The sequence below is a fragment of the Rhamphochromis sp. 'chilingali' genome, assembly GCF_963969265.1.
Source record: "Rhamphochromis sp. 'chilingali' genome assembly, chromosome: 15".
NCBI lineage: Eukaryota > Metazoa > Chordata > Actinopteri > Cichliformes > Cichlidae > Rhamphochromis > Rhamphochromis sp. 'chilingali'.
In genome coordinates this window covers 12,647,281-12,667,073 of record NC_137942.1, presented here as the reverse complement: position 1 = coordinate 12,667,073, position 19,793 = coordinate 12,647,281, and the positions used below count along the sequence as shown (strand labels likewise).

At 38.1% G+C, this 19,793-nt stretch overlaps 1 protein-coding gene and 1 long non-coding RNA gene across 2 annotated transcripts; one reads left to right on the top strand and one right to left on the bottom strand.

The window, feature by feature from the left end:
- The first annotated feature begins 487 nt into the window (after nt 1–487).
- Nucleotides 488–10,819, top strand: LOC308412309 (RING finger protein 222). The gene has a single exon (XM_080906562.1). It carries the CDS (start codon nt 8,366–8,368, stop codon nt 8,984–8,986), a length of 621 nt encoding a protein of 206 aa, XP_080762688.1. The 5' UTR covers nt 488–8,365; the 3' UTR covers nt 8,987–10,819.
- A 6,928-nt stretch (nt 10,820–17,747) lies between these two features.
- On the bottom strand, nt 17,748–19,167 carry LOC308411645. Its single transcript, XR_013974430.1, has 2 exons — nt 18,577–19,167; nt 17,748–18,334 (listed from the first exon to the last, which is right to left on the bottom strand). It is a non-coding gene; the product is annotated as an uncharacterized lncRNA (long non-coding RNA).
- Between the last annotated feature and the right edge of the window lie 626 nt (nt 19,168–19,793).

The window sequence follows — 19,793 nt, the reverse complement described above, 5'->3', positions numbered from 1 at the left end:
CCTCCACAAACAGCTGAGCTGGTTTGCGATACATGTGGCAAAAAAGTGAGGTGTTGTGGCAACACCACTAACCTTGTCAAACACCTCAGAGTAAATCATATCACAGAATATGACGAGCGTATGTTGAGACGAACTGAAGAGGAGGAGAGGGACAGGTGCTGCTAGGGCGAGACAGACGTCTGTCATGGAGTCCTTTAGTGCTGCAGGCAGGCAAGGTGTTCAAATAGCGCACAACTTCAGTTTTTTTATTTCTATATGATGAACTCTGCATTATTAAGTGATAAGAACAAGTAATCTGTTGTCCTTTAATCATTATGACACTTAAATTTGAGATACAATAAATAAAATAAGTTTTTGTACAAAGTATCGGTATCGGATCAGTATCGTCGATACCACCCTGAATTTTACTTGGTATCGGATCGGAAAGGAAATCAGTGGTATCGCACATCACTACTGGCAACTTGGTGCGTGGCTGTGAGAGAAACACACAATGAGACAAGGTAGTTTACAAAGTGTGTGCAACATCACAGTGGTGGCCTGCACTAACTAGGGTTAGCTGAGAATCTGGCAAAGAGAGGTTGAGTGCGCTGGCCTTATGAGTCCCCGGCTTAATTACCCACAGGTGTGAGCAATCAGCAGAACACTGAGGCCCCTCCCAGGGGTGGAGATGCCAACTCGGAGGGAGACACCCTGGCATGACACTTCAGTCTTCTCCTCATTTAGTTGAAGAAAGTTTCCAGCCATCCAACCTCTAATGGAGTCTATGCACTTATGCAAAATCTGTAGCTTGGAAACATCATGGGGCTTAAAGGAGATATATAACTGAATATCATCTGCATAGCAGTGATACGAAATGTCCTTAAAAGTGCTCAATAAGTGTTGAAGAGGAAGTAAATACAGCAAGAACAATAAAGGCCCCAAAACTGAACCTTGTGGCACACCATAGGCAAGAAAAGTAGAAGAGGAACTGTACTTAGAGGTAGCCACAGAAAAGGATCGTTCATGCAAATAGGATTCAAACCAGTCCAAAGCAGCCCCTGATATACCCACCCAGTGTCTCAGCCTATCTAGCAGAATATGATGGTCCACAGTATCAAAGGCAGAGGTCAGGTCCAACATCAACAGAACGGAGCATTCTCCTCCATCACATCTCATCAAAATGTCGTTGGAGACTCTAAGAAGTGTAGTTTCAGTAGAGTGAGCTCTACGAAAGCCAGATTGGAATTTATCCAGAATGCTGTATTCATCTAGAACAGCTATAAGCTGCTTAGCCACAACCTTTTCTAAAATCTTAGCAATGAACGGTAATTTTGAAATCGGTCTGTAGCTACTGAGAAGAGAAGCATCAAGCTTAGGTTTTTTTTTAACAGTGGGTGAATAACAGCATTCTTACAATAAACAGGGACCTGACCAGAAACCAGTGAGGTATTGATGATTGTGAGCACACAGGGACCAATAGACTGAAAGACATTTTTAAACAAAGATCCAGGTAAAATATCCGCCAGTAGCAGCAAGCTCCAGCGCTTGGTGCTTTTTAGACACTGATCTGAAAGATAAATGTTTGTGTTAGAAGCAGCTTTGCAGGATTTGTTTTTAATTTGGTGAAACATAGTGCAAAACTCTTAATTCAGTATTTTTACAGGTTTTAACTGTGTGGTCTTTCTGGAAAATGTAGGCCAACTTGTGAAATGAGAGCATGCACCGTGCTCTTCAGAACTGTCAGCTTTGCTCGTTTCATGGGTCCTCTGTTGATAAAACTGATTGTTTTTTTTAATGGATCTCAATGTTTAGAGACAATGGCGAAGGTACTGACCTGTGTGTCTCTTTATACTGTAAATGTTAAATTCTAAGGCTACACATTATTTATCTCGCACTAAGTCTGCTTGGCATATGCTATGTATAAAGGCTCTGGACCTATCCAAAAAGGCGTAGAGGTGACTTTAGCGTGATTAATTTATTACAATGTCAGTTTCTGGGAAGTTTTCAGTTTTCCCTCCTGTGTCTATGGCTGGTGCAAGTTTTTTGTTTATTTGTGAAACTGAGCGTGGTTGTGGACAATTCCGACTGCGCTGTTTGATTTGAGTTTCGTGTTGGATCACTTTCTTTAATTGTTAATTCTTTGCGAGCAGTGAAGAGTCAGACTAGGACTTGCAAGTTTTGCCGTGCCCCAGTGGCCAGTGCGAAGTTGTGCTGCAGATCCCAGCATGAAAGCTGAGGGACCAGCCAGCCGGCAGAAAGGCCAGTTGATGCCTCGACGTGCGTTGGAACCAGCTTTGCCCGCACAGAGCGTTTCTGACAGGCTGGCGTTGCTTATGCATAAGAGAGAAGGAACAATACAGCGTGCTTCTCTGCTCCAAGACATCCGCGGTCCTTTCACACGGTAAGTATGTCTGTCTGTCAGCGCTAATTATTCAAACCCTGTTTTAAAGGCGACTCATTTGTTGTCCAAAAACATTTCCTCTAAATTTGCAAAGTTACTGATTTAAAAATATATATTTTCGATTTTTAGCTGGATGTCACACATATGATAGACTCTTGAGCATATTTATATAGCAAAATTCACAATGGTATAACCATGTTAAATAAAAGATGCCTAAGTGTGCACCAATGCACTGTAATGCAAGCCTTTAAACTGTAAGCTGATAAGTGCATGAAGTATACCTTTACCTCTATAGCTGAAAAGAGTCTGTATCCATAATTCGTGGATCTGCTGATTTGTTTTTAATGTGGCACTTTTTGTGTGTGTGTGTGTGTGTGTGTGTGTGTGTGTGTGTGTGTGTGTGTGTGTGTGTGTGTGTGTGTGTGTGTGTGTGTGTACAGGAGAAAGGTGATGGCAGGAGCTTCTTTTTTTTAAATGCATTTTGAATCAACTTTTTTTGTTTTACAAGAAGTGTATTTCATACATTGGAATAAATGTATTCTTTTCTATACTTTATAAGTATGAAACTCTAAAGATTTTAAGTTCATGCACATTATGTGTGATGGACCGAGCAGTGAAGGAAACTTAGGCACAGGTTAAAGTCCAAAAAAATGTTTTTTTATTTAACCCAAAAAACATAATTGGTTAAATCATGCAAAAAGAATCAAAATCTTGGGCCCATAAAAGAGGTCAAAATAACAGAACTCTACTCAAAGTTGACAGATTTGACAGATCCAGATTCCTTTTATAGTTTGCAGTGAAATTTGTTAAACCGTTGCTTAATGGGACAGAAGTACAAGTCACTAACACATTGTAGATAAGTTTATTGCTGGACAACACAGCTAGCAGTCTCACACACTCTTTAGATTTTTGAAGTTTTGTGTGTAATGGTTTAGCCTCTCACACCTTACCCTTTTCTCCCCAGCATCACAACAGTATGACTCCCAAAGTACGACTCAGTAAACAAACAAGGACTCTGAAGTCAGAACAGAAAGATACAGTTGGAAGATGAATGACTGCGTTTTTATTATGCTCAGCCTGAAGCGTATTTCCCCACTTTCACAATGCTAAGGTGTCAAATCCACAATCCCCAACAGATGGTTTGTCACACGCTGGGTTCAAACACTCAAAAAGCAACACAACAGCAGGTTCAAGAAGGGCAAGTCACCCTTTATTTGCACAGCCTCACACACTAAAGATTTTTAAAGTTGTGGTGTACAATGGCATAGCCACAGACGTGACTTCTACTTTTGATAAAGACCACTCCACCTGCATATTTCTTAAGAAATGAAGCGTCTTTATTAAGCTCTTATTTATAAATGTCTACACAATAAGAGACATCGTGTGCTCTGTGACATTATGGTCTTCTACTTCTGCTTCCATTGGTTTGCATTTTAAACTCCCAACCTTTCAGGTTGTTATGAATGGCTTATATTTCTAACATTTTGTGATGTAAAAGTGAACCATGCGGCTATTTTATTTTCTGTATGATGGGATGACTTAAGACACGAGTTATTTAAACAGTTCTAAATGACAGCGTGATGGCCATAGTACTTTATGCGGGTCAAATATGTTAAGGATAATGTTTCTCAATGTAACATTGCAAAGAACTTTTGGATAGGATACATTTTGTAAATAGTTACCTCAGAACCTGTACTGTCAGATCTATGTATTGTTACGATTCGGTGTTGTCAGTGTTTTGTTTTAGGCATGACTGTTATGTTTCCTGTTTTACTTTGAAGGTCTGTTGTATCTCAGTGTGTTCAGTTCACCTTTTTTTGTCTCGTCAGGTCTGATTTGCCCCAGCTGTGTTTCCCTCCTGTGGTCCATTCCCTGATTGCTCCCTCTATGTATTTAAGCCTTGTGTTTCAGTTTGTGAGGGTTGCGATCTTCCCCCCCGGTTGTAAATAGTTTGGGGTTTTGATGTAAATAAATGTCTTATTTTGCTTTGATGTAAGTAGTTGTCGATACTTTCGTTTTGGGATTTTTTTGTGGAGACCCGTAGTAGTTTTTTTTGTTTTGTTTTTTTTTTCCTTATTTTTATTTTTCCTGTGTTGCACGCCGGTTGCCTAGGCCGGGGTGTAACAGTATGTAAGGTTAAACTTTCCACAGTACATCCACAATAATGTTGGTAAGGGTGACTGTTCCTTGAAAAAAGTAACACAAACAGACAACTGACTCATCAATGATAAGTAGAGCTACCCGAGGCTGAGACTCAAGCAGAAGAAAATTAAAAGTTGTTTTGTTTTTTTATGGCTCGAAAGATTGAAGAAAAATATGTTTAATAATTCAACAAGAGTCGCACCTTCAACACATGTACATTCAAATTTTGGAACAGGCTCAACATTGCTGTTGTTCAATAGTTTTTATCCACTCTCAAAAGTCATTTTATGGCTTTAATATTTCCAGCTGATAAGGAGACTTATGGCATTTCAAATGTGCGTCCAAATGCTTTAAACATCCGCTTTGTCTGTAATGACAGTATCAAACTGCAGAGCATTGTTTTTACTAAAATTCAGCATTTTCTGATGAAAATATGGCTGCTTTTTTTCCACTGTAACACCCCCCTCAGTGCCATTTTTTAGGGTGATATTCTTGGAGATTCATTTTTTTTATATTTATGCTTTTGGAGTGAGGGTATCTAATACGCACGTTGTCACTGTGTTTTGTACTACCAGCTTTGAGGTCTCTGCTTTTACTTTGAGAAGTCTGGTTTTATTTTGTCTCGTGAGTGTGTGTTTTTCAAAGGAGATCTTCATCAGTTTGATTTTGTTACCACAAACTTTGTGTAAAGTTCACAACAGAGGTAAAGAGATTTAAACACACCAGTTTAAGGAGGCATGCAGGGGTTGGACCAGCTGCACATGACAGGTGAAGAAGAGAGTGTCGGGGGAGATGTGCAACAGCAGCAGAGGGAACATTTTACAAGATGATAAATGGCAGCTTTAGATGATTACGGATTTTGTTGACAAGATTAAAAGACATGTCCATCAGAGTTCGGCAACATTTCAGTTTGATTAAATTAAAGTTTTTTTTAAACTACACAGGGTTTATTTTCTCCTTTGATAGTAATCATATTGAACATGTCAGTGATAGGAATGGGTACCAGTACCACTTCTGACATAAACGGTAGTAACCAGACCGAAAAGCAGCGCACATTTCGGTGCTTTTTTTTCCTGAGCTGTGATACACTTTAGATTCTAGCCAATCATTTTACGTTTCCGAGGATAGCAGGCGGGGCCAGGTACGTACGTTCTTTTAGAGCAGAGCTACAGATTAAAAATGACCAAGGCAAAGCGGTCAAAAGTCTGGCTGTACTTCACAGCAAAATATGCAAACTCAGCAGCCTGCAACAAGTGATTTAAGGTAATACTGTCAAAGGAGGTAACACCTCAAATCTGATGAAACACCTGGCGATGCATAGCGTTTTTTTTAAAAGCCGAGAAATGCGCCGTATTTGATAGCTTGCTGTGAGACCTCACACCGAGCGCATCTACTGCGGGTGGGTTGCCTGTTATCGGACCCGGAGTTAGCAACATCCCCCAAAAACACGAAGAGGAGAGGCCTGGCCCCTAGCCCTGCCAGTGTAGCAGAAATGATGACGGATGATGATGGCAGCAGCAGCCATTCTTCTCTGCATGAGTAGCTTAATGTTGTTCGTGTGTAATTTACGTTGAGTAGGCTAACCACGTTATTACATTAATGTATGTAAGGTGAACTAGCAAACATCATCATAGCTACATGTGGCTGTCTTCTTGTTTGATGGCAGATACTCCCTTCACCCTGGCCAAAAAGGCCAAGAAAAAGTGGAAAACAGTTAAACATGAGAGGTTTTTGGACAAAGTTTGTGTTTTTTCCATTGTTTAAGCACTGCTTCCAGCCAAGAGTGATGCCATAAATCCCCTATAGCTGCAGAAAAGGCTAACATTGTTATCTTTTTACAAAAAAACAGCTGAACATGAGAGGTTTTTGGACCAATTTTGTGTTCTCCATTCTTTAAGCACCGGTTTAAGCACCGTTTAAGCACCGGCACCGTTTCAAAAGTACCGGTTTGGCACCGGTATCGGATAAAACCTAAACGATACCCATCCCTAGTCAGTGATGGAAACAAGAATATAAAGAAAAATGCTAAACGTGTGTCTAATTAAACTGTTCCTGTGAACCTTAGAGCTTATATTATATTTTTACATGTTGTAGTGCCATTTGTGGGAGCATTCCAAGTTGCTATCAATACAACCATTATAGCCCAAATTTTAATAATATGTATGCATTAAGTGCATAGTAATTACATAAATTGCAAAAAAGTGCAATAAGCTAAAAAAAAAAAGAAAAAAAAGAAAATCGCTTTTGATTTTTTAACATATATTTCTAGTTAGAGAAATTTAAGAGGCTTATGCCTCAAAACTGTAAATACAAAAAAGTTGCACAAAATAGTTTCCCACCACAGGAAATTTATTTTGAATATCTTCATAGTTTTATTTTTGAAATACACCAATTTTTATATACATTTTTATATACATTATTGCAGGCAAACCAGCATGTGAAATGGATGTAACAATTCCAGACTGGGCACCAACACTGCACACGGGCCTCTAAAAACATACTAAATTTCTATCATTGTACACTAATCCGCACATAACTTCGATATGAATCACACACCTGTCATTGGAATATTGGTGTACATTTACCTTATGTGTATGCACCTTGAGAGCAAACTGCTGCTGAAGCTTAACCATCACCTCACCGAGTGAAGAAAGGGCACATTTTTGCTAAATATGCAGAAAAAAATGCACACTTATACAATTTATGGTAAACTGAGCTGCCTTGTATGTACATATGTTGAAGATGCCTCGTTCTGTTTTCTCTGAAGCTGCTGTGCCATTTGGAGCAAAAATGAATCTAAAGTTTACAGCATATCTTGTCACTGGAAATTGTTTGCACTGTTTATATATTACTTACTGTAGGTATTGGTGAAAAAAGCCTGTTTGAAAAATGTTGTGAAAATCTGAAATCTTGAAATTAGAATTGTTGTGCCTTATTTTGTGGATCTTTTTACATATATTCCTTTTGAAAATACTAAAATTTGTATATTTATTTTGTTTGTCTGATAGCATTTATTTATAAAATAAATCGGACATTTCAAACAGTTACTCGCTACTTGAGTAGTCTTTTCACCAAGTACTTTTTTACTCTTACTCGAGTAACTTTTTTGACGACTACTTTTCACTTTTACTTGGGTAATAATATTTTAAAGTAATGCTACTCTTACTTGAGTACAATTTTTGGATACTCGACCCACCTCTGGTCATAGCCCCTCTAGGAGTTCGGAGTTAAGAGGTCAAGAGTTAATGTTTCCATTTTAACACCTCCAGATTTGACATAGAAACACTAATTTTTAACACTCGGTTTTAACTACTATCATTTTACACCTCAGAGTTACATTAAAAGAATGTGACTCTACTTAGAGTAAAATTAACTCTACTTTTGCAAGAAGACTACTAACACCAATACATTTAACACTTTTGAATTTGCTGTGTACTAATTTTGTTAACCAGTAACTTTCCTTGCATAGTTTTTGCAAACAACCTGACAAAAACAACATGATAATCAAATAAAAACGATTGCGCAAAAACTATGATGAAATATCTTGATGCTTTTATCATTGAACAATGAAAATGAAAAAAAATATTCTTGAGAGAATAGATCCAGTCAGAGCTAATTAAGTTTTGGAGAAAGGCAGGACAAGTTTGAAAGTAAGACCTACCCAGGAGGTAAGACCATTCAAGGATTACTGCCACCCTGTGCCACACGTTTATGCACGCCTCTGCTCCACCCACAGTTAAAAGTAAGAGAGTTGTATCGAAGAGAAAGAACTTGGAGCTTTCCCTCAACGGGTAAACAAAGTCTATCTTTTCATGCTCTCTGTATTAAGTTCACACTGGAAGTATGGCACTCTATAAGGACGAAAGCCAGGACGACGGACCAGAATGCCCGGTATGTTACGAGTATCTTTCTGGGACCGAACGAACTTTGAGCTGCGGACATGTTTTCTGCCACGATTGTCTCGTCAAAACGCTGGTGACCATCAACAGCGATGGAAATATCAGAAACACGATCGTTTGCTCGATCTGCCGACATCTTACATTCATCGAAAAACAAAATGAAGCGCTGAACTCACTCGAAGCCGATAATGATCCGAAAGAGCGGCAGACCCTGAAGGTGCCTCTCCCTTTGCCGGTGGGACAGCAGCAGAGCGCACGGCGCGCCTCAGGAGACAGTTTACGGAGTGAAGTTTACTGTATCACTCGCTGCTTTAGAGGCTTTTCTCAGCGAGCTCGCCGACAGAAGCGGATCAGCCCCTGCCAAAAGGGATCCCAGATATTCATCATAAGCGCCCAAGGGCGACCCATGACTGAAGGAGATGCGCCCGGTGTTGTAATATCTGTGGCTCGCCCCCAGCGCAGGCGTAGGATTTGCACGACAACGGGATGGTTGTTCTGCCTGCTGTCTTTGTTTGTTTTACTCGCAGTGACAGCTTCGGTTTTTCCCTGGATTGTACTGATGTAGCCCAGCGATCCGCATCCCTCGGTCAAAGAATTGAGTAATTTACTGACATTTAAAGAAAGACACGCGATTGGCTGTATTCAGTGTCCAGAATTACTGAAAATGGAGTGATGTGCTTTAGTTGGAGTGAGGATTTTTAAGATGTTATCAGTTTCCTTCCTTGATTCTTTGGAAAAGTTTATACACGTGACTTGTCCTTTACTGAGAATCGCCAAGCAAGTGTTTATCTTAGGAAGCCTCAAACAGTAAAACCTTTTGTTCTGCAATCTTGTCTGACGTGTTCAACCTGCTGGAGAACCACATATCACAGCCCATAGATAGTAAATCCAATAAAAGTGGACACAGTAACGTAATTGAACTGTTAAAAAGGTGAAGAAAACAATCACTTTGCTGTTAGAGCTGCTAACTTTAGTTGTGTTACCCTGTTTGTTGTTCAACACCCTGTTTCCAAGCAGGAGCAAATACCTTTGTGCGCAAAGCCAAGCTGCACATTCAACCCCGATCTCAGGATTGTTTAGTTTGTCTGCATTTGCCCAAAAAAGAAAGTCAAAATGGTACATTTAATATGAACTTGACCTTGGTTTATTTATTTTTGCAGACAAAATGAGATTATAGAACTTAAAAAACACACATACTTGCAAATGATATATTAAAAATATACACTAAGTTTAACATTAAACGTTTGAGCAAACTGTTAAAACACTTGTATATGGCAGTGCAGGTGGAGCCTCATGACAAATGCAAAGACTCATTTTGACAGTGTGCTGTGCAGTTATCACCACCATACTGGGAAACCCGTACACTCCTAGTTTCTGTCAGTCTCTGGGTTGGTTGTCTTGCTGAGCCAGTCCTACAAGTTGCAACCTGCAGAGGGTTCTTCCTTTCAGATATATTTGTCTCCATAATGGTAATATTAAAAAGTATTAGTTTATCTTTTAGATAATATACCCTGTTACTGGATTCCATATTGATAGATGGCCCCACATTGAGAATACATTTGTGATGATACAAGAGCACAAGAGAAATAGCCTCGAATTATTGACAGCAAAAAGTGAACATGTTCATACTGTGTGTGTTTTTAGACATAGAATATTTACATAAATTAAACCATTTGAGAGGAGAACTGTCTATATATGTCTTTTTCTCTTTAATTATCAAAGATTATCAAAGTGAAACTGCAGCATCTGTTATATGATTATTGTAGAAACATCTTTGAATGTTCTGAGCTACAATATTGGCTAATGACACAAGTAAACATGCAATCAGTCTAACAACACAGGCTGATAACTATATTTATTTACATTACGTATGGCTAGGAAATTTTTTTTTATGTATTTTTCTCTCTGCTTTTACTGCAAGGGGTCGAAGGTCATTGAACCTGAAGCACTTGATACAAACTTAAGAAAGAAAATCATTAAATCTTAAGTCAGTCCAGTCAATCATCAAACGGATACAACACAGTTACTTCTCAGTGCGACTAACAAAATGCACAATATAAAGCACTGCCATTCTCAGACCTTTCAGATGTAAATTGAACATATTAGCTCGTCAGGAAAAACATTATGGGGCTTTCTTTCCTCCTCAGTAACAGATGGAGGTACAAACATTTTAATTGAAATAGGATTCTACATGCTTTGCTGGTATGAAGTGGGTATATTAGAGAGAAACAATGTACACTGTACTCAAGTATTGAAAAGCTTTGATACCTTATTTTGAGATATGTACATTTTGCTGTGTGAATGTAGCTAAGCCACAGATCAGTATATAAACTAGATCCAGCTGCAATATATACTGAATATGCTGTCCATCATAAAATATATTATCTCAAGTGCTTAAGGTATTTATCTTATGTCAGATATATTGAATGCAGGATTTGTATTTTTTAAGTAGAAAAGGAAAGCAGCATTTAATGAACAAAGTGTAGCAATGTTTCAATATAAGGAAAATATATCTGCCATGCTAATGGTGCTTTGTAAGTTTTTAGCTATAATTATTCAGTAAGAGATGCTTACATTTAATTCAAAAGTATTTTTTTAAATCGAAATGCTGAATAATGTTTTTTGAAAATCACAAACAAGTCTCGTAAAACTATTAAGTTATTTTTGATGAAAAGTTGGATTTTTAAATATAATCCTTTGAAAGTAAATATGAAATACATTTTTTAAAACAAATTATTAGTGTTTGTAAGGTTTATTAAGCCACCTGTCTCCTTTTTGAACCTCAACAATTCTTACCTACAATAACTATTACAGAAAAGTAGACTTCTCGTACTAATAGAGTGAACTTTACTCCTCTTTCCTCTTTCCTCAAGACTTTCTTTATTTTTAAGTGGACCAGGGACCACAAATGAAATCCTACAATGCTTAGTTTTCTCGGATTTTTAGGTGTTTTGGTGTGATAGAACTGACTGCTGTGTATTTATGGCAGCGGATATGAATTAAACAGGCAGTCACTTCTGATGCTAATAACACTAAGGTCGAAATTAAGTATCAAAAACTGCTTTTTTTAAGACCTCTGAGGGCTGGCTTCCAATTTTTTAGACTCCTAACTTTAGAATAAACACTTTTAGGACTGGTTTGAAAAGTAATTTTATTATCTATAGCTTATATATAATTTCATGACAACTAATTACATGTTTAACTGTATTGGGTCTTGAGGCTGCTGTACCTTAAAAGTTAGATGGCATTAGATGACAAAACTGTGCAAAAAACATAATGTATGATGATACACTGATATTTACAATTTTCAACTTACACTGATTGTATATATTTTAACAATCACTCCCAATCAGTACCATCAAATGGTCATTAATTCTTTCCAAAATGTCTTTCCAAACTTCATACCCAGCTGAAATGTGGTGTTTATTAGTCTCAAATGAGTGACCCATGACAAAGGACTGCTAAGTCCTGTGTTTCAAGGCAACTTTCAAGGCTATATAAATAAAACCGATTTGAATTAAGTTGAATTTACCCAAAACTCAATAGAATATACTGTAATTTATGCACAGATATTTGTTGCATCTACTGAGTTTGTGGATTTATTCATTAATGTCAGTGCACATATGTGTCAGTCAATGACATACATGCACATACTGGTCAAGCAAGTTTGTCCTCAGTGAAGACAGTTAACACATTGTGTTTGGGTCAGGTTTAACCTGTTTTGATATTTGACAGCAGCAGAAACTCTGTTATTCTTTCAGCCCGAAATGAGACTATTCTGGTAAAAATTTAACCAGCATCTATTTGAAAGCTTTTCAGATCCAGTCAGTGTTAAATGAAGAAAATTAAGACTTTAGATGAATCTTGAAACTTTTTTTTCCAATGGGTTCCTGCAGAGACATCTGCTGGTCTTACAAGGGTCATGGGTGAATCTACAAACAGTGTTGCTTATATGCAACAGAGGTCATACAGAGGTTGGAGGGTGTCTTGACCCAGAGATGTGACCTGAAAAAGGGTGGTATGGTAGTAGAGTAGTTAGCACCATCACATCACGGTAAGGTGATTTTTTAGTTAAATAACAGCAGGGTCTTTCCTCCATTTATTCTTAAATAAGTTAGATTAAAATTATAGTAATTATTGTGTGACAATAGTTGCTTTGTCTAAAAGTGATTGTAAAACCTTTAAAAAAAAATTTCCGCTGCTCTTGAAACCATTAAAGCTTAATCATCCATTTATTATATACACAGACATGGCTTTATAAACATCCTAAACAGATCTGTAGCTCAAAATTTGAGGGGATTTGCAATGGCGTGTCCAGCGGGGTGGCCTGGGGGGGCACAGGCCACCCCCCCCAACCAGACTGGCCACCCCAGGTGCCACCCCAAAGGTAAAACAATAAAATTCAATCAAATATCAAATGTACGATTATGTTTTCACGGTGAAGCTCAGATATCCGAGTGTAAGTGAATGCAGCATCGGCTTCTGCGCTATGCGCATCACGTTAGCAAAGGTAGGAGAGCCAAGCACGAAGGACAACACTGCAGGAAACAATTTTTCGGTGAAAGAAAATGAGGACAGAATAAATGTCCCGGTAAGTAATATTAAGTTTGTTGAGTTTAGTAAACTTCGGTGAAATTAGAATACCAAGGAAAAAAATAACACTTAAAGAATTTTTGCAACCATCGAATATTTCAGACAGTATGCTACTGAGGGCAGCTAACATAAGAGTTATGAGTTATAAGATGCAGGTCGATGTGTAAAAATAACTCAGTGGTTTGGTGGTGGCTATGGCGGGGCTTCCACAGAGGCCAGCAGGTGGATGAGGGAAGGGGAAGCAGGAGGAGAGACCCGAGGCGGCCACCAGTCCGAGTGTCAGGTGAACTGAACTTCAGGTAAGAAGTTATGACCTGCAGTCTATCTGGGTCAGATATAAACCAAGTTTAGGTGGAGTTTATTTTCGTTGTGCTGACTTTTTACAGTCAGTTACAATACCTCATACTGCGTGAGCTAGCATGACGAGTTTATACAGCTGTTCGGTTGCTATGATGTTACTGATAGTGAACTTTATTTTATTCATAAGGTTAGTTAGTAGAGTTGCCAACAGCTCCTTAAAAAATGGAATGGTCCCTCATTCATAGAAAATATTACGGGTTTGGTATTGAGCTGAGAAGAGACGCAGTTTGTCCCGGACTTCAGCTAGGATGGAAAAAGACACAAAACTGGAGTTATTCTGTCTTTACGCTGCACAGCTGCCTCTTCTCCTCTCATTATCTCTCCTCTCTCTCCTGTTGCTACTTCAATCATGAAACTGATCAATGATCAGCTGATCGTCTCTCTTGTTTGTTTATCACCCACTTTGAGCCAGAAAGAGGAAACCAGCAGATGTCGCGCTAAACAGCAGCAGCACGTTTAAGCTTGATCAGCTGTTGTTAGAATTTATTTAGTTAGAATGTTTGCTGGAGCCACAGCTGTAAAGCTGTAAAGCTGCTGGTCATGATGTTGGTTTGGATATGTGGTGAGAGGGAAACATGAAGATGAAACCAGGAGATGTCCTTACTGAATCATCAGAGCTGAACAGGTGATGGAGAAACAGGTTTACCTTTTAGGTTACATGAATGAGTTGAAGGGAAGTTATGAACTGTTTCTGAGAGATAAATAACACCAGGATCCTTTTTTTATGTAGCTGACAGCTGGTAACTGTGCAGGGGCGGGTCTAGCAAAGTGTTGCCAGGGGGCCAGGTAGGGCATTAACAGGGAAAGGAGGGCATAAAGAAATACTTTTCTTTCTTATTCTCATTTAAAATATCTAGCTTTTATTAAATAATTATCTGAATCTTGCGAAGAAAGTTTTTATCTGACGTAAAATGTATAGAAATCATACATATACCAAAAAGACTGTACATCACTGTCACAACAGCATTTGTTTTCATTCAAAGGCTTTATGGCTTTAATACCTGGTGGGCCAATCTGTAGTGAAAATGCCCAATTTTTTGTCCCAGTCCAGCCCTGCAGGTTAATACTGGCAGTGTCACCATGCCAGCTGACTGCATTTCATCATCAGCCAGTGTTGTTCTCAATATTACCAAAGTAAGGCAGCATATAAAGTATTTACTTGCTTTCAGGTTTTATTCAAATGTTAGTCTTTTCAGTTGTTTCTCCACTTTTTTCCTGTTTCAAAATCAAACACCAGTTTGTGAGAAGATTATCTTCTTTTTTTTTTTTTTTAACAGGCATTGGTTTTGCATTGGAATTGGCTAATTTGCCAATTGTATGTTAAAAATGTTCGTATTTTAATATTCAAAAATGTTTTTGCCCAAAACACATGTGCACTACATGTCAGTAAAAATACTATGCAAATATTGATGTCCTTGAATGCTGAATAAACACTGACTGATTGTATCTCTTGTACTTAATCAACACAGTATCTAAACACTTTGCACCGTAGTGGTTAAAATCTCATTCTAATAAGGTTACGGTTATTAGGTTTACAGGGTTATTGAATTATGGTTAACGGTTGGTAGAATTGTTTTTAACATTATCTGCCAATTACATCTGCCACCCTTCTCCAAATCTGTGCCCCTACCTGGCCCCCCCAACAAAAATTTTCTAGACACGCCACTGGGGATTTGACAGGGGGAGTTTTTAGCCTAGGTCAAAATGAACTCAAACCATGTTGTGAAGGCACAGAATATGAACACTAGTAAGAGTTAAATGTATTTACTGGGATACTTTTAACTTGGCCGCTGGCATAAAGAAATGTGTCAGAAATATGTCACTACCAGGGACATCCTGTAGAGGGCATAGCTTAACTCATTAATGAACCTGCCTAAATTGGCACTGATGTACAAAATTTAATGGATGATATCTAATGGAGATATATAAAGATGAGTATGGTAAACAGAGTAGATAAAACAGAGCAACAGGAACAGACGAGGAATTTTGATAGAAAAAAAATTGCAAGGTTTCAGGTGGTTGATTGAAGTTATATAAAATTTAACTTCAATCATGTTAAACGATGTTTTCACAAAATAACTTTGCATACTGAGTCAGATTTATTCCTCAGAAAGTTATTTTATTATAGTTTATGATTTATGATGCAAATCTTTTCAAAACCTCTTTACTACAAACTTGACATTAATGTAGTCATAAAATATAGCAAATACTTGTGTGCACTTATATTGGTGATATGATTCTCCCATCTTACTCTCCATCTTAAAACATCAAGTACTCTACCTTCAGATATTTTTCAGATATCATTGTCCTAAAGATGACAGGATCCTCCTGAAACAGAAGAGGGCAGTGTAGTATGATGTTAACTTGTGATTTCACAAGCATTTGAAGCAATCATCAAGTAAAGACAGTTATATTTTTCTTAGTAATGAACGTCTACTTTTCCATTTGCCTGGATTTGTTGTTCCTGTTTAGATGTCAAACATGACTCAGAAGTAAATTCTCAACCAGATGACCCATTATGTGTCCTCTAAAATCATCTGAACTCAGTGGAAGCAGGGAGTGTAAAAAGAGGCCACTTACCACCCCTGTGCAGTAATAACTACACAAGCCAAAGTTTCAAGCATTGGCTGTGCTCAGAATGCATCAGTCAACATGCGTCAAGGTCGACACGTGCTGGGTAGACCTTAATTTATTGCAAGTGTGTAAGATGATTGACACTCGAAAATGAGATGTTAGCAGACAGCACAAATAATTGTGATGCCTTCATGACTATGAATGGCCACCAGCATTTTGACAAGACAATCGTAGCCAAAAGCATGTCTACAAATCAAAATTCCTTTGGTGCCAAGACGCATTCTTGTTGTATTGCTGGGATTATGGCACCCAGCTGAATCAATATTCAGTTTGTATGTAATTTTGCTAAAACAATGTCTGACTCATTCTCTGTTCCTCTCAGCAGTAAAACCGCTCTGTGGTAGGAGTTTTTGTGCTAGCATGGCTTTTGGTAAACCAGTTTAGAGGATGTCCTGGCTGCAGACTTCCAGTGTCCATTCGCAAGACAGATCTTGAGATACAAGATATTTGCCCACACCAGCAACAGTAAGACCAAATTATGATTGGTGCTTTCAGAGATACAACCATGACTGATTATTGATCTCTATTTTTTTAAATTATTGAGATCAATTTTAAGAAGAACATAAATCCAGTTGTTGTACCCAAACAAGTACAAGGCTGAAGACAATAGTATCAATACTGTAGGCAATTGATACTGAAGATAGCCAAAGGGACTCAAGAATGTTCAATATGCTGTAAATGTTTCTTCCCCAGCTACTGAACATGTACAATAAACATGACAACATTGCTGTTTAAAATTATGGAACACAATATCCTGTATGCTCAGAATCGGTTTTTCAATCTGTTTTTGCACGAAAGACATTGTTATCTGCAGACAAGCTCTGCTGCCTGGTCAAAACCCACAGTGTCAAAATAGGCCCAGCAAGGGTCAGAGACAAAACATGGAGACAAGTTTGCTCACACTGACAATGGTAAGGCTCAGTCATACTCACTGGTGCTTCAAGAGAGACCATAAGAAAGTCAAAATCTACCTTTGCTCATTACCATTATATGTTAACAAACCGCAAACCAAGAGAGAACCAGTTTCTGTACCCAAAGCACAAGGTTGAATGCAGTGATGCTGCACTGTAATAGAGGTAAAAACAGCCAGGACGGTGTGCTCAGAATGTGTTCCGGGCACACATTAATGTAATGCTCTCATTACAGCATCCTGGTAGCCATCATACTGCAGCAAAGTAAGCCCTCACTGCTGGTATATTATAGCCATCAAGAGACAAGAAGCACCTGAGTCACTTGGAGCAGATATTCCACATAAAGGACAGGAGTGGCTTTTCTATCAGTGCTGAAACCTTTGATGGTTTCAAACACAAGAGTTAGGGATGACATACTCGTGTGGTCTAATGCTCTTTCTGATACTGGAATTACAAAGATATGAATATGTTATGTCGGTATGCTACCCAACAGTGTTTAATTAGAACTCGCTAAAGATAAATAAACATGTTGGCTTCCTCAAATTGCTCTGCTTATCTCACAGCACAACTTTTAACCCTTTCACACACAGTGGTCAGCCAGTTGTCCACATGTAAAAAAAAAAAAAAAAACTCTTTGAAAAGTATGTTTAAAAAAATGAAGTTCAAAAATCTTTTTCTCATGCCTTAAGATGAATAAAAATACTTAAGAATCAGAATCAGCATACTTTATTAATCCCTAAGGAAATTATTAGGATTAAATTAGTGGAGTGTGAGGTGAACTAAACCATTTTGCCTAACTTTGAATGAGTGATAAAAGAAAGGCTCCAGTATTTAATTATTTATTTTAATCAAAGTACAGTCACACAATTGATTTATTCGGGCAACTTATTTGGATCTCAATTATTTAGAAATAAAAATGGCAAACAGATACAAACTCTTCATTCCAGGTTTCCAAGGGCTCCTCCAACTGCTTGGATCTTGGGTAGTTACAATTACTGGCCTCCATTAGGTTCTGTACTGTAATACTTTCCAATCTTGTAAATGAGTTTCAGCTGCTATCTTGTACACAAAGGATTACCACAACAGCCCATTCCAGATGTTTTATTTGGCAGATTTTTATACTACATCCCCTTCCAGATGTAAGCCCAAAGGTTCTCACAGAATCAAATTGGCAATGTGTAAACCACTACACTACAAGGCCATTTGTTAATACATTAAGAAACAAATTACTGTCAGCAATTGTAGATCTTACTGAGGAAGCCTGTAGGCTATAATACAAACGTATAGACACAAAATATCCTGGTGTGTTGGAAACTTGTCAGGAGCACAAATACTGAAGAATCAGCAGCTGCAGCTTGTTGTGGACGTTTCTGTTTTGTCTGCACGACCTCTGGCAGGATATTTCATTAATGCATCTACAAAGAACCAGAAACAACTTAAGAAAACTTACAATTTCACATTTAATAAACATCATAAAAGGCTCTGTTATTTTATTAACTTCCAGAATGAAATTTCTAAACAAACCCCCCTGCTTCATGTTTGAGACAAACAGCCACACTATTTAAGTTACATCAATTTTTTTTGTTCTTAAAAATACAGAGCACAATAAATGTAATGATTAAATAAATACAAAAATGAATGAATAAAAGAGCCTTACCATTATCAAAATCTGCGCTAACCTCTCTGGGGCCTCGATATCTGGAAGTCGGAAACAGCCAAAATATCCATCAAACGAAAGACAAATGGTTGATAGCAAAATAGTCAAAATCTCCAGTAGCATCAAGAGAAAGTCTAGCCCAGTAAACTGAGAGTCACTGTGGATTTGGCTGGGCTGTGGTTCAAGCTGATCTATATCAGCAGCCTCATCAGCCATTGTTCTCATTTGTTGTGCTTCTGCTGAAGATGTATGGCCAAGAACTAGTTTTGGGTTGCTGCTGCTACAGTGAAGTGCTCCCCAAATTCTTTCCTTAGCAAGATCTCTCTGCCCTTTTAGTCTGTGTGTGCAGGACCAAGGGTCTCTATCAAGTTTCAGTACGGGGTACCACTGTGGGTGGGAGTTATTCAGTATACCCCTAACTGTCTTAACCCGGTGTCCCTCAAAAAATCAAAACAACTATGTAATACTAAACAACACAGTGTTTTCCTTTTAAAACACTTGTGCTAATCAAACATATAAAACACTTGATATATGTAAGACGTTATCCCTCCTCACAGACTTCAAATTAGTTTAGTCCGCTGCCTACCAACCCCCAAACCTTACACAATGGTGTGAGTGTTGTTGAGTAGGTATCTCTGGTAGTATTTGGTTAGAGGGCTGACCTTTTATCTTAGGTTATCTTAGTTCTATTAAAATAAAGCACATTTAAAATTGTAACCAACCTGGTTGACTTTTTAAAATGTTAATTAAAATCCCAATTAAAGCCATAACTCACTCTGACTTTCAAGTGCTTTTAGTTTATTACAATTGTTATTTTTATGATTAAAAAAATAAATCTTTGCTTATAACCTTAGAGCTTTACAATCCAAAGATGTTCTCTTCCTAATACTGTTATAAATATATATTATACTGTTTTTAGTGAATGTCTTTGGAGATTCTCAGCCATTCAAGTTACTTAAATTCGGTAGTATACAAGCCTCTAAAAATCACTCTACGCTGTACATTAAGCATAAATGGGAGAGGGAATCAGGCTCACGAATTTCGGAGGACAGCTGGTGGGGAATATGTGAGTCTCAGGCTACCACTGCAAATTCAAGGTCCTTAAGAGAGTTTGGTTGGAAGAATGTAGTGAGATTCTTTAACACTCCTAAACTCACAGCTCGGCAAACAGGCTCACAGAGCCAGGGCCTATGTTGGAGAGGTTGTGGAACCCCTAT